Genomic DNA, 14681 nt, shown 5'->3' with positions numbered 1-14681 from the left:
TTGAATGCAAAACCTGTGCCTTTTGTTACTTCCCCATAGAACACCTTCACTTTTTCTATATTGAGAGTGCATCTATGACAAGACGTTCAATAAAATTACAAAATATAAAATTGGCTCCTATAATTATGTACCACGTCCCTATTACCTACATATTACGCACCAAAGGAACACATGGGTACTGCTCATATCTAAAATAGTTTTTATCCTTTAATGAACAACAAAATCACATACAATCAGATACAGTGAATTGTAAAAACAATGTGACCACAATTTTGCAAACAACTACACATGTAAAGTTTAGCTACATGTTTAGCACATTTTGTTTCACCAGGGGAAACAACTTTTGTTGTCTAGTAACCGACAAATTTATATTTCAACAACCTAGCATCATTGTAAAAAAAAAAAAAAAAACAACAATTATAAGACTTACACTTACATGTCCCAATTACAATAAAATACAAATTTGTAAACCTTATGCAAAATTGATTCGATTGTGAGCCCTTTTTGAGGGACAGCTATCGACATGACTAAAGTTTTGTAAAGCACTGTATAATATGTGAGTGCTATATAAATACGGGATAATATTATTAATTAAAGAAATTTAAATTTATAAACCAATCTTCCAGTCTTTATTTCAGATTTATACAGACATACAAAATGACTATATGTTTATACACACATTTCTTAAGTCAAGCATAATAATTGTATTAACAGCCCTATTGATATTTTTGTTTCCAATATACAACATAGACTTCGTAAAAACATTTTAACAAAGGTGCAAAATTACAATTTCCTATAAATTATTGTAGACACTAACACATTTATAATACACATTTTAATATATTCTTGTAAAACAAATAGTGCAAAATATCAAGCTACTGTTTTTTTAATTATTATCTATCATTTAAGGCTTGCATAAAGTTATCATAAGTACTGTAATTTCATAGGTCAATTATCTTTTATTGGCTGACAAATCTTCAACTTGAAGTCAACTTTGTATAGAGTGACAAAGAGGGTAATATGTTTGGAATAGATTTCTGGTTCTGGACCTATAAAGGTGTCTTTTAAGTGACATTTTTTTCCTTTCTTCCTGTACTGGTCTGGTTCTGCAGTTTTTTTTACAACTTTTTTAGAACAAGTGTGGTATCTCTAAAAGTCTGTGGAAGATCTTCAACTCTTTTGTCTTTATTTACATAGCTCACTTATAAACAAAATCAGCTTGTTGCTTTGGACGGGTTTATTTTTACTCTTTAGTTCTACCTTATGGGCCAGTTCCACCCAACTAAGGGTGGGTGGAGGAGTGTAAAATGCCTGAAGGCTCCGTTGAGCAGTGTACATCCCCACCCATACCATAAGAAAAATGCCACTAGCTGCTCTTTTGTTCTCAAGTTTTTTTTTTTTTCTTATATCATAGAGTCCAATATTGAGGTAGGGACATTATGATTTGTCTTATTACTGTCTCTTCAGCAAAACTGAAATTATTTGTGGGATCTCACCACCGGCTCCAAATGAAACAGAACAAGCAGGAATTTGATTGATATTGTCGGCAATCTGTCATACCTTAACATCAGTTCAGTATGCAGATGGCTTTTAAGGTGCTTAAAACACTGATTATTAATGAAGCAGAGGGCAAATCAATATATCTAATAGAACTGAATATAAAAAACATTTCAAACACACAAAAAGAATAAAAAAAAGAGTTTTAAATTCAAAATATATTTTATATAATAAAAACAATTAAAGCAAATAAATAATAAAGAGAATAAATAAAATGCAAAAACTAAGCTTTAAACAAATGTCAGTCCTTAACTGTAAAATCTATTTTTAAACACACCATATACTGTAAGTCTATACAAACTAAAAGCCATCAACATATTAGCAGATATATTTATAAAGGTCTTTTATACAAAGACAATATACAAAAATCTCCCAGTCTTTTAATAATATTATGGTATCTTATGGTATCTTCAATTATTTAACTAAAATGGTGATGTTAAAACTGTGGTCATAATGATGGTCACGTTTCTAGGATTTTACTTGGAACTTCAGACACTGGTTAATGTTGACCACTGATCATTATTTAGGCTCACATTCATCATCTCCAGCTCCCACAAATATATGATTAGCTGAATCTACCCTACTGACACCAGTTCCACACATTTGAAACACTCTATTAGCCATTAGCCATTCTATAACCACATGCCTTAAAGTGAAGGACCAAATGAACCATGGGTTATTAAGGATGTACAAATTACCCTATAAGGGTTGTACCTAGCCAATATTTTATTGGTCTGGTTAGACCAGCATTATTAAGTAAGAATCATAGAGCAAAAATTATTCATAAGAAAGTGATCCTAATTTCAATATTTTTTTTCCAAGAAATAGTAGTAATGCTTTGACTATTGTATTGTCTGTGCCTTGGAAACCTCCAGAGCCCAAACCAAACAGGTTCTAAGTTTCATTTAACAGCAGCTCTAATTTTTTTATGTCATTATCTGTACATAACTTAACACACAGTTTATAAAATGACATCTTGTATAAAAAATATATATATCCTGAGATTATCCATTTTACTATCGCTTATCACTTATGAGTGCCGGCAGTGGACGGCTGTGGAGGGTGGTATGCCGACTTCGTGACAGTTGCTTTTTTTTTATATACTCCACCTTGTTAGACATCTGCGGGTATAGAAGGTCTTGGGAAATATCGACCGTAATGTGTTTTGTAACTGGGAAACCTAGTGATTGGATATGTAGGAGTGCGGTAGCATGCCAATATCTGAAAAAAAAAAAGTATGAAGCAAATTTTAAGTTAAATTTATGTATAAGAATTATTTTTCTGTGAAATGGAACTTTAAATGCTTTAAGGGAATTTGTCACTTTCTGCAAAATGATAGGTACCCGTGCTAGTGTTGTGCACCACCCACTTACAGAATTACCATATCAAAGCTCCTTCACTGCTTTGAATAATAAAGAATTAAAAAATACCCAGCATATGGAGCATGTAACCTTCATCCCTTATCTGCAAGATGGAATGCCCATAGCTGAAGGCTGTCCACTGGTGCAAGGGAAGAAGGTCGGAGCAGACAGGAGCTTAAAAAAGGGGCAACCAGGAGAACCTATTACTAACCTGAATAGGTGTGTGGATAGAAACAGGAATGTGATGGATTAGGAATAGAAATAGGAATCTACAATATTTCTATTAGGAAACTCTCTACTTACCCCACATATTAAACACAGGAGTAGACCCATGCCTAAGATAGATATCAGTCCAAACAGGACTATTTGCCAGTATGTAACTGAAATGGAAAGAAGAAGAATTTGTTATTATACTCACATACAGTATTTTTATACAAAGTAGGAATACATTGCCTGACTTAGTTACACTCAGTTATTATTCAATAATCAATGACAAATAAATATCTTCATGAGAAAATGTGCTCTGAGTTTAAATCTGGAAAATACATTCCAGGTTTAAATCTTACAGGGTATTTTCTTTAGTTGTAAAGTTATTGTTCAGTAGGGAGTGTATCAGACCTCTGCAGAGCATTTTCAGGAACTTTCTTACATATAAATAAACTGGTAGTAGCTATGTTATATTGTATATATCCAGCAGCTGACGCTATTAACAGAAGGGATGTTTCATGAAAGTTAGGCTGCCGCCTACTTTCATTTATAAATGTAGCAGGTAATCCTTCTGGGTACCATGGGAAACAAATTTTTGCCTTCAAGCTTTTTTCTGTTTCAGTTTTTTAAATAAGCATAAGAGTCAGGCTAAAGAATATTAATACAAGATGAGAAGATAAGGAAGCCTATACAGCAATTATTACAAGAATATGAACTATACATAAAATTATATTAAATAATTGCTGTAAAAATTGCTTACTTGCTAAATCATCTGACTTGGTGGTGGTGAATATTGTGGAAGTTTGAGTAAAGTTTCCATCTGAAAAAGAAAACAATGAAAGTGTGTTGGAATAGCACATACATTTTGAGCCCTATTATATATGATGATATAATAAAAAAAACAATTAGGTAGGTAACATAATCTCTATAACACTGTATGTACAGGTAATACAATTCTTCAATCCATACCATATATTATATATTACCAGTATGGAATAGGTCTAGCTGTTCCCATAGACAATAGCTGCACTGAATACATACTACAGCTTCTGCTTTGAATTTCATATATGAACATTGCCCATGTATGGTTGTATTGCTAAAGTAGAAACTTTTTCTCTTTCACATGATTTTATTAGGTCATATAAACTTGTCCTATCCCTTTGCCTATTACCAGCATCACATTTTATAACTGCAAAATAGAAAAACAAAGCAAATACTAGACAGGATGGAATATTATGTACAATACAAAATGGAAGAAAATGACAGGTACTCTACATGATAGTAGAACACGACAGGCAATATACATGATACATAAAGGGAGGTAGCTCAATGAATGTTTAACAATTCTATGGTTTATATATTTAAAGGGGTATTTGAAGATTTTAAAAAAATATATTATATATCATAACTTACTGCTGACTGATGTAGAGAAGCCTGTGGCAGAAACAGTTGTACCATTACTTGTTGTCCCGGATGCTGATGCAGTTGCAGTGGGTTGAACACCATTAGTGGTATTGTTGGTGTTGTTGTTTCCAGTTGAAGATGATCCTGTTATCAGGGGTGTATTTATCATAGTGCTAGTAGTCACAGAGTCTGTACTGTTAGAGTTGATGTTCCCAGAAGCTGTGGAAGCAGCTGTACTAATTGTGCCCCCTGCAGCAGCTGGTATTGAAGAATAGGTAAAACTAGTATGTGTCACAGTAGAATTAGGGCCTAACATTGTAACAGAACTGGTCATGGTTCCAGTGTTAGCGGAGCCTTCTGCAGTGGATGCACTTACAATTGCTTTAGAACTAGAAGATACTGTAGATGCAATAGAAGTGGCAGTGGTTTCAGGTAATTTTGTGGATGAAGTTACTGACGTACTTCCAGTAGTGGTGGGTGATGGTGTACTAATTGAGGAGCTTATAGTGGGTGTTGTTAAAGTAGAAGTTCTAGTGCTAGAAGACATTACCACACTAGTTGGTGCAGTTATTGAAACCGTGGTTGGATCCCTAGTAATAGACCCTGTTGAGGCAGAAGTTACAGGAGTAGTAGAGCCTGGGAAAATAGATGTTGTGAGAGAAGTAGACCCAGTTTCTGTAGGGGAGGTAACTGCAGTAGTTCCAGTACCAGTGGATGATGTACTAACTGAGGGGCTTGTAGTGTGTGTTGTTAAAGTAGAAGTTCCAGTGCTGGAAGATATAAACATGCTTGTCGGTGCAGTTACTGAAACAGTAGTTGTATCACTAGTTACTGGAGTAGTGAAGCCTTGGGAAATAGAGGTTGTCAGAGTAGTAGATCCTGTTGCTGTAGATGAGGTTACTGCAGTAGTTCCAGTACCAGTATGTGGTGTAGTAACTGAGGAGCTTGTAGTGGATGTTGTTAAAGTAGATATTCCAGTGTTACCAGGTGTTAAGATGATAGTTGGTGTAGTTGTTGAAATAGTGGCTGCAACACTACTGATATATCTTGTTAAAGTGGAACTTAGTGGAGTAGTTGAGCCCAGGGAAGTAGATGTTGTTAGAGAAGTAGAGCCAGTTGTTGAGAATGAGGTTTTAGTACTAGTGAGAGATGGCATATTAACTGAAGATGCTGTAGGTGCGATAGACGTGCCAGTGATTTCAGGTAATTTTGTTCCAGGAGTAGTAGTGGTGTTGCTATCGGCTCCACTTCCAATAGGTGCTACTGTAATAGGAATGATCACATTATCTGTAGCTGTTGATCTGGTAGCAGTAATTGAAGTCATGGATGAAAAAGTGTTAGTTGAACTTGAGGAAGCAGATGTTGTTAAAGTAATAGACTTAGTTGTTGAGGTTACTGAAGTAGCTTCAGGACTAGTGGGTGATGATGTACTACCTGAGGAGCTTGTGGTGGGTGTAGTCAAAGTAGAAGTTCCTCTGCTAGAAGATAGTAACATGCTTGGTGTAGTTACTGTATCACTAGTGACAGATACTATTGCAGTAGAACTTAATGGAGCAGTGGAGCCTGGGGAAGTAGATGTTGTTGGAGTAGTAGACCCAGATTTTGTGGATGAAGCTACTGCAGTAGTTACAGGACTAGTGGATGGTGATGTACTAACTAAGGAACTGGCAGTAGGTGTTGTTGAAGTAAAAGTTCCAGTGCCAGAAGATATTGCCATGCTTTTTGGTGTAGTTACTGAAACAGAGGTTCTATCACTAGTGACAAATTCTGTTGTAGTAGAATTAAGTGCACTAGAAGAGCCTGAGGAAATAGATGTTGATGGAGATGTAAACCCAGTTGTTGTAGATGGGGCTATTGTAGTAGCTACAGTAAGAGTGGATAGTGGTGTACTAACTGAGGTGCTTTTAATGCTTGTAGCTGCAGAAGTTTCAGTAGCACTGGTTGGTGAAGTACTAACTACGGTGCTTGAATTGAGTGTAGTCAATGTAAAAACTTCAGTGCTAGAAAGTATTGGCATGCTAGTTGGTGTACTTAATGAAACAGTACTTGTAAAACCAGCAGCAGATCCTGTTGTGGCAGAACTTATTGGAATAGTAGAGCCTGAGGAAGTAGATGTTGGTAAAGCTGTGGACCCAGTTGTTGAGGATGAGGTTACTGATGTACTTCCAGTAGTGGTGGGTATTGGTGTACTAACTGAGGAGCCTGTAGTGTGTGTTGTTAAAGTAGAAGATGTAGTGCTGGTAGGTATTGACGTATTAGTCGATGTAGTTACTGAGACGGTGGTTATATCACTAGTGACAGATCCTGTTATGGCAGAGCTTATTGGAGTAGTAGAGCCTGTGAAAGTGGTTACTGTTGGAGTAGTAGACCAAATAGTTGAGGATGAGGTTACTGATGTACTTCCAGTATTGGGGGCTGGTAGAGTACTAATTGATAAACTTGTATTAGGTATTGTTGAAGTAGAAGTTCCTGTGCTAGAAGGTTTTGACGTGCTAGATGATGTAATTACTGTAACAGTACTTGTATCATTAGTGACAAAACTTGTTGTGGCAGAGACTTTTGGAGTAGAGCCTGGGGAAGTAGATGTTGTTGGAGCTGTGGACCCAGTTGTTGAGGATGAGGTGGCTGATTTACCTCCAGTAGTGGTGGGTGGTGGAGTACTAGTTGAAAAACTTGTATTAGGTATTGTTGAAGTAGAAGTTCCTGTGCTAGAAGGTATTGACGTGCTAGATGGTGTAATTACTGAAACAGTGGTTGTATCACTTGTGGTAAATCCTCTTGTGGCAGAGGTCATTGGAGTAGTAGAGCCTGGGGATGTAGATGTTATTGGAGCTGTGGACCCAGTTGTTAAGGATGAGGTTGATGATGTACTTCTAGTAGTGGTGGGTGGTGGTGTACTAACTGAGGAGCTTGTAGTGTGTGTTGTTAAAGTAGAAGTTCCTGTGCTAGGAGGTATTGACGTGCTAGATGGTGTAGTTACTGAAACAGTACTTGTATCACTAGTGACAGAACTTGTTGTGGTGGAGGTTATTGAAGTAGAGCCTGTGGAAGTAGATGTTGTTGAAGCTATAGACCCAGTTGTTGAAGATGAGGTTACTGATGTACTTCCAGTAGTGGTGGGTGGTGGAGGGTATTAACGTGCTAGTTGGTGTTGTTATTAAAACAGTGGTCTTATCACTTGTGACAAATCCTGTTGTGGCAGTGCTCATTGGAGTAGTAGAGCCTGTGGAAGTAGATGTTGTTGAAGCTATAGACCCAGTTGTTGAAGATGAGGTTACTGATGTACTTCCAGTAGTGGTGGGTGGTGGAGTACTAGTTGAGAAACTTGTATTAGGTATTGTTAAAGTAGAAGATCCAGTGCTAGAAGGTATTGAAGTGCTAGATGGTGCAGTCACTGAAACAGTACTTGTAACACTAGTGACAAATCCTGCTGTGGCAGAGCTTATTGGAGTAGTAGAGCCAGGGGAAGTAGATGTTGTTAGAGCTGTAGACCCATTTGTTGAGGGTGAAGTTACTGATGTACTTTCATTAGTGGACGGTGGTGGAGTACTAGTTGAGGAACTTGTATTAGGTACTGTTAAAGTAGAAGTTCCAGTGCTAGAAGGTATTGATGTGCTAGATGGTGTAGTTACTGAAACAGTAATTGTATCACTAGTGACAGAACTTGATGTGGCGGAGCTTATTGGAGTAGTAGAGATTGGGGAAGTAGATGTTGTTGGAGCTGTGGGCCCAGTTGTTGAGGATGAGGTTGCTGATGTACTTCCAGTAGTGTTGGGTGGTTGAGTACTAACTGAGGAGCTTGTAGTGTGTGTTGTTGAAATAGAAGTTCCAGTGTTAGAAGCTTTTGACGTGCTAGATGGTGTAGTTCCTGAAACAGTACTTGTATCACTAGTGACAGAACTTGTTGTGGCAGAGCTTATGGGAGTAGATACAGAAGAAGTAGATGTTGTTGGAGCTGTGGACCCAGTTGTTGAGGATGAGGTTACTGATATACTTCCAGTAGTGGTGGGTGGTGGTGTACTAACTGAGGAGCTTGTACTGTGTGTTGGTATAGAAGAAGTGCTAGTAGGTATTGACGTGCTAGTTGGTGTGGTTATTGAGACAGTGGTTGTAACACTAGTGAAAAATCCAGTTGTGGCCGAGCTTTTTGGTGTAGTAGAGCCTGGGCAAGTAAATGTTGTTAGAGCTGTGAACCCAGTTGTTGAGGGTGAGGATACTGATATACTTTCAGTAGTGGTGGTTGGTGGAGTACTAGTTGAGGAACTTGTATTAGGTACTGTTGAAGTAGAAGATCCAGTGCTAGAATGTATTGACGTGCTAGATGGTGTAGTTACTGAAACAGTACTTATATCACTAGTGACAGAACTTGTTGTTGCAGAGCTTATAGGAGTAGAGCCTGTGGAAGTAGATGTTGTTGGAGTTTTTGACCCAGTTGTTGAGGATGAGGTTACTGATGTACTTCCAGTAGTGGTGGGTGGTGGAGTACTAGTTGAGAAACTTGTATTAGGTATTGTTGAAGTAGAAGCTCCAGTGCTAGAAGGTATTGACGTGCTAGATAGTGTAGTTACTGAAACAGTACTTCCGTCACTAGTGACAGAACTTGTTGTGGCAGAGTCTAATGGAGTAGTAGAGCCTGAGGAAGTAGATGATTGAGCTGTGGGCCCAGTTGTTGAGGATGAGGTTGCTGATGTACTTCCAGTAGTGGTGGGTTGTAGTGTACTAACTGAGTAGCTTGTAGTGTGTGTTGTTAAAGTAGAAGTTCCAGTGCTAATAGGTATTGACGTCCTAGTTGATGTAGTTACTGGGACAGTGGCTGTAACACTTGTGACAAATCCTGTTGTGGCAGAACCTATTGGAGTAGTAGTGCCTGGGGAAGTAGATGTTGTTAGAGCTGTGGACCCAATTGTTGAGGGTGAGGTTACTGATGTAATTTCAGTAGAAGTGGCTCGTGGAGTACTAATTGAGGAACTTGTATTAGGTACTGTCAAAGTAGAAGTTACAGTGCTAGAAGGTTTTGGCGTGGTAGATGATGTAGTTACTGAAACAGTACTTGTATCACTAGTGATAGAACTTGTTGTGGTGGTGCTTATTGGAGTAGTAGAGCCTGGGGAAGTAGATGTTGTTGGAGCTGTGGACCCAGTTGTTGAGGATGAGGTTGATGATGTACTTCCAGTAGTGGTGGGTGGTGGTGTACTAACTGAGGAGCTTGTAGTGTGTGTTGTTAACATAGGAGTTCCAGCCTGGGGAAGTAGATGTTGTTGGAGCTGTGGACCCAGTTGTTGAGGATGAGGTTGATGATGTACTTCCAGAAGTGGTGGGTGGTGGTGTACTAACCGAGGAGCTTGTAGTATGTGTTGTGAAAGTAGAAGTTCCAGTGCTAGAAGATACTGACATGCTAGTTGGTGTGGTTACTGAAACGGTGCTTGCATCACTGGTGACAGATCCTGTTGTGGCAGAGCTTTTTTGTGTTGTAAAGCCTGGGGAAGTAGATGTTAAGGTTGTCAATCCAATTGTTGTGGATGAGTTTACTGTTGTTGAAGTTGTTGATGTTATAGACGCTGTTGAGGAGGGAGTTGTAAACAAAGTCGGTCGAGTACTAGTCACTACAGTAGCACTTGTTGAGGAGCCAGATGTATGTACAGTTGTTCCAACTGGTGTTGGCCCAGTTGTAGCAGATATTGTAGTACTTGATTGCTGAGTAGTAGGTGCTAGGAAAAAATAAAAATAAAGATGTAATAAAATATTTTAAATGCTATAATATTATATTGCTTGTGTAGAAAAAAGTTGAACTCATGCCTTAGCTAAATGTTTTCCTTTGTTAAAATATAATAAAAATGTTAACAACTACATTATTTTTAATATGGCTGGTCTAGTAAAACATATGCTTCTGAAGCAAAACAAACATTTTTCAAAATATTTCACATTTTAAAGGTGCATCCAGTTTAACCATAATTATACTGACAATTATCTAGTCATTGTAGTTGCCAAGAGATTTGAACTAAAAAGAAAATATCAACTAAAGAAATCAAGTAACCAACATCTACTGAAATTGGGAAATACTGAAAACTGCCGATAGATTCGCTTTAAGGGTTAGGTGCAGTTTCAAATAAAACATATTTTTTCTTTTTACCTCTTCTGCCCACCTAAAAACCCTGCCAAATTCATGCTTATACTTAGTGGGCAGTCTTTGGGCCTGTGCAGTAGATTCCAAAAAACTAGTGTGCAACTTACATTGTGGTATACATTAGGTTGGGGCAAAGAAAGGATAAGCACATCTTGAAAGTGTATTTGTTCTTTATACTATTAAGGTAGCATTGGTAGGGCCCCTTACTTGAAAATTATGTTTCCTAACCACTCTTTTCCTGTGTAAGTTTCCAGTCTAATCATGACAAAATTTACAAAGCTTTCATAATGTCATCCTCCTTCTTACTTGACAATGATGATGCCTGGAGAATGGCTGCTCCTGTCTATACATTGCATCCTGGGTGAAGGTCAGGTACCACTATTTTCGAAAGAACTGGACATTTGCATGGGAATCTAGCAAGCCAACAGTTTTATAGGCAGTAATATAATTATAGGAGCATCTGGGCTTGAAGACTGTTTTTTTTTTAGCTTTTAATGGGGTGGAAAATTGTAAGAACCCATCTCAGGATTGCTGCCACGTGGGAGAAAAATTCCTTAATTTTTGATTGTACTCACAACAGTGTCCAAGACACAAAGTAAGAGCAACACAAATAACAATGATGGGAAGACTCTGTTTGTTTTTGTTGTCTGTGTCCTTGTTTCGTATTTTTACTTCTTGTGTTGTAAAACCATGGTTCAAAAACCATACATAAAAAGTCTTTCTATGTTCCCGAAAATAGTAATATTATAAAAGAGACTTTTACTCCATTCCACTATAAACTGAATCCGGATCTAAAAATAATGGCAATAGGTATGTCCCACACCTACTTGCATCAAAGGGTTGTGTTATGAGTAAGACTGCAATGGACACTTGGGTCATTTAGGAGATAACCTGCATGTACCCTGGCTCCCAGAAACTGTTTGAAAAAGTGACATACAGTAGGTGACATCCTTGACATAATTATCACTGATCCTTTCTATAATGCATTAATCATAATCAGTAATTACATGCAACTATTTTCATATGCACTACACATTTTGAAAACATTTTTTGTTGTTCTGTTCATAAATAGAGGCTACACAGACTGCCGAGAAATGTGTAACACGGCAAAATAATTACATTTCAGTTCTACATATTAATTAGCAGTTTGATAGAGATGAATTGTATCCTCAGATATTACATGACAGAAATGCTGTGTTCTCCAAATGAGCATGCCGCTGCAAAGGTTAAAGGTGTGGTAGTGATAATTTGTCAAAAACTGGCACATCTGTTGGTGACACTACCAAAAGTTCACTGACTTTGATTATCACACTTGTGGTGAGAACATCCTTTAATCTCCTGTCTTCTAATTAACTTTTTTTTTTGACTTGGAGGAATGCTTACAATAAATGTTTAATCAAGGGAAATCCTTTTTAAATGCAATTCAATGGAATTAGTGGGGGAAATTGTCCCCTAAATTTGTTTTCAAACAACTTCACAGACCAAGATTTTGGGTGTCATGCCACTGGCTTTGCCAAGTGGTGTTAGTCCAGTGGCACCATCAAAAAGAAAGTCATTCAGCCACAGCTCAAGGAACTCTTATCAACCTCTGGAGAAGAATCAGCTATCTCTGGTTAAGGCTAGAATAGACCATCCTGCTCCCAAGGTAGAATTTGCATCATTAATAAAGGCAATATAAAACCAAATTTCTTATAGATTTTGGATGAAAAAGCAGCACATACATATATTCTATTATTAGATGCTTCTACTTTTTCTTGTTGTTAGTCACTTCCAATGAATGGGTGCTTGGATATAAACTATGTATAGCAAAGCTAAGCTCCTGGAATATTACAAATTATATATATAATTTAATTCTTATATATATAAAAAACAAAATCACTCAGTAAAATAATGTACTAAATAAAATAGCAAAAAAAACTGATTTGATAATTATTTGCTGCATTTGTAACTACTGATGTAAAAATAATTTACAAAAAAAAAAAATTATGTTTAAAGGAACATGATGATTGTCCTATCTTTTTGTACCCTTAGGAGAACAATAATATTTTAAAATATTTTTTTTTATATAATTATTTATAATTTTGTAATAAATAATAATATTTAATAATATATATTCTTGGACATTTGTTTTATGGCTGTGGCTATAGTCATTTAGAAGGGTTTCCCTGAAGACCTGAATGTTTTTTAATGCCTCCCCCATGTAAAAAATGTCCAGAAACAATGATTTAGACTAACCTAATTGACTTAGATGTGATTTTCACTTTTTATGAAGCAGCAATCTGCTTTGCTATATTTCTCTTTTTTAATGAAATTATATTTATCATAGCCCTACATAGGATTTTAATTATAAATCTACTGAAAATACTGGAAATGTTATCAACTTTTTACAACTTGACTAATCAGTAAAAAAAATCACACATTCACCCACAGGATCCATAGGATAAACAAGTATATTATAGAATTCATTATTCTCAAGGCTTACCTGCATTGCTGAAGAACAGGGCTATGAAAGTCAAACTCTTCCAAAGAGTCGCCATGGTATTTCCGAAATCTCTCCTCAGTATAAGTTAAAATATATCCACAAACAAAAACCAGAGTACAAATGTGAAGATTAGAAAATAATGAACCATCACCACAGGGGGGTTTTATTTCTAGGTGTGATAGGACAGTGACAACCCATTTCTGTCACCAATATTAGGTGACACCCATGAAACATTTTTTCCTTGTTCTTTCATCTGGATTTTTCATCAATTATTTAAGCTTGTTAGACAATTGGTGAACAGGGGCCTCTGATACGTCATTTAAAAATGTGATTTTACACAAATAAGTGCGTGAACTGAGTATAAAACATGACGTGAAGATCAGAGGGAGATAACTCAGGTATTCTAGAAATAATTTAGTGGGAGAGGTGGGGTGTGTCTGCTGCTGTCAAAAAAATGCTGAGCCGTAGAGCAGGAGCATAATATGTACAGACGTATGGAGACCAAATATTGAGCCGAGAACAGCCAGTTTGTTTAGTAAATAAAATTATGGTATCCTTGCTTTTAATACCCAATGATGTATGTAGTAACCAAAAAAAAACTAAGAACTTGCTAAGTTGGTTTTTTGTATTCTGCGGACCAATCACTACATCACTTAAAATGACATAAAATGTATTTTATTTATTTTTTAGTTGTGTTTTAATTTTTTTACTGCCACGGTAGTAAAGAATGAAGGGAAAACTCGTAGCCTCCTGGGATACATACATTACATATCTGAGAAGGCTGTAGGCAGATCCTACCGTGCATTCCGGATATCGGGCATGTGTCATAAGGGGCTGTTCCGGAATAATAAAAACCAAACTAATACATGCGCAGTGAGATCAGCACAATTTTTTTTTTTATATTTTCAGGAAGACACGTCACCCGCTCTCACACGTGCACAGTGTAAGATTGGGTGATGTGAGCAGAAGCCAAAAGAAGAAGAATGTACCATCTGAGCCGGAAAGAAGAAGAAAGTACTGGAATTGGATTGCAGAGGGATCAAAAAATGATTGCGTTTATTTTTTTATTTATTTTGATGAAAGTTCTGCTTTAATCAATACCAATAGGCAATGCAGGGAAAATGGGGGTCGAAGCAAGTAAACCATAGAATCTAATTTTGAGTTTTACTTTCAAAATTGCAATTACTCATGGAAGCTTTAACATTTTTATTTTATTTTTATCATTTTTATTGATTTTATTTTTAAATCTGCACTTTTATGAAAGTTGTTCCCTATGATTCTGCCACAACGTCTCTGTCCTAAATTAAAGGGACATGGTTATGCCCCTGTCTTCTAATTGTGTTGTGTCCAATGGGAAGGTGTTCCAGGGCTGTTTTTTGATGACATTTTGATGATAAAACCACACAGAACAGCTCTGAATTTTTGACCAAGATGAACAGCGTTTTTTTTTTCTCATTAGATATGGCATATGAAACAAACCAAAAGAAAGCAAAAAGAATCGATTTTTTTTGGTTTTAGTTTTTACACTTAACCTGTTCTGGGCAAG

General features: G+C 36.8%; 1 protein-coding gene across 1 annotated transcript; it reads right to left on the bottom strand.

The window, feature by feature from the left end:
* Positions 1-212: 212 nt before the first annotated feature.
* Positions 213-13190, bottom strand: LOC140343864 (uncharacterized). The gene is made up of 7 exons (XM_072430764.1): positions 13136-13190; positions 9864-10237; positions 7708-9769; positions 4539-7595; positions 3886-3945; positions 3222-3298; positions 213-2778 (listed from the first exon to the last, which is right to left on the bottom strand). Exons 1-7 carry the CDS (start codon positions 13188-13190, stop codon positions 2671-2673), a joined length of 5793 nt encoding a protein of 1930 aa, XP_072286865.1. The 3' UTR covers positions 213-2670.
* Positions 13191-14681: the final 1491 nt, after the last annotated feature.

This window comes from Pyxicephalus adspersus, chromosome Z (genome assembly GCF_032062135.1).
Source record: "Pyxicephalus adspersus chromosome Z, UCB_Pads_2.0, whole genome shotgun sequence".
In the NCBI taxonomy this organism is placed as follows: domain Eukaryota; kingdom Metazoa; phylum Chordata; class Amphibia; order Anura; family Pyxicephalidae; genus Pyxicephalus; species Pyxicephalus adspersus.
This window is presented reverse-complemented; position numbering and strand designations above follow the sequence as displayed.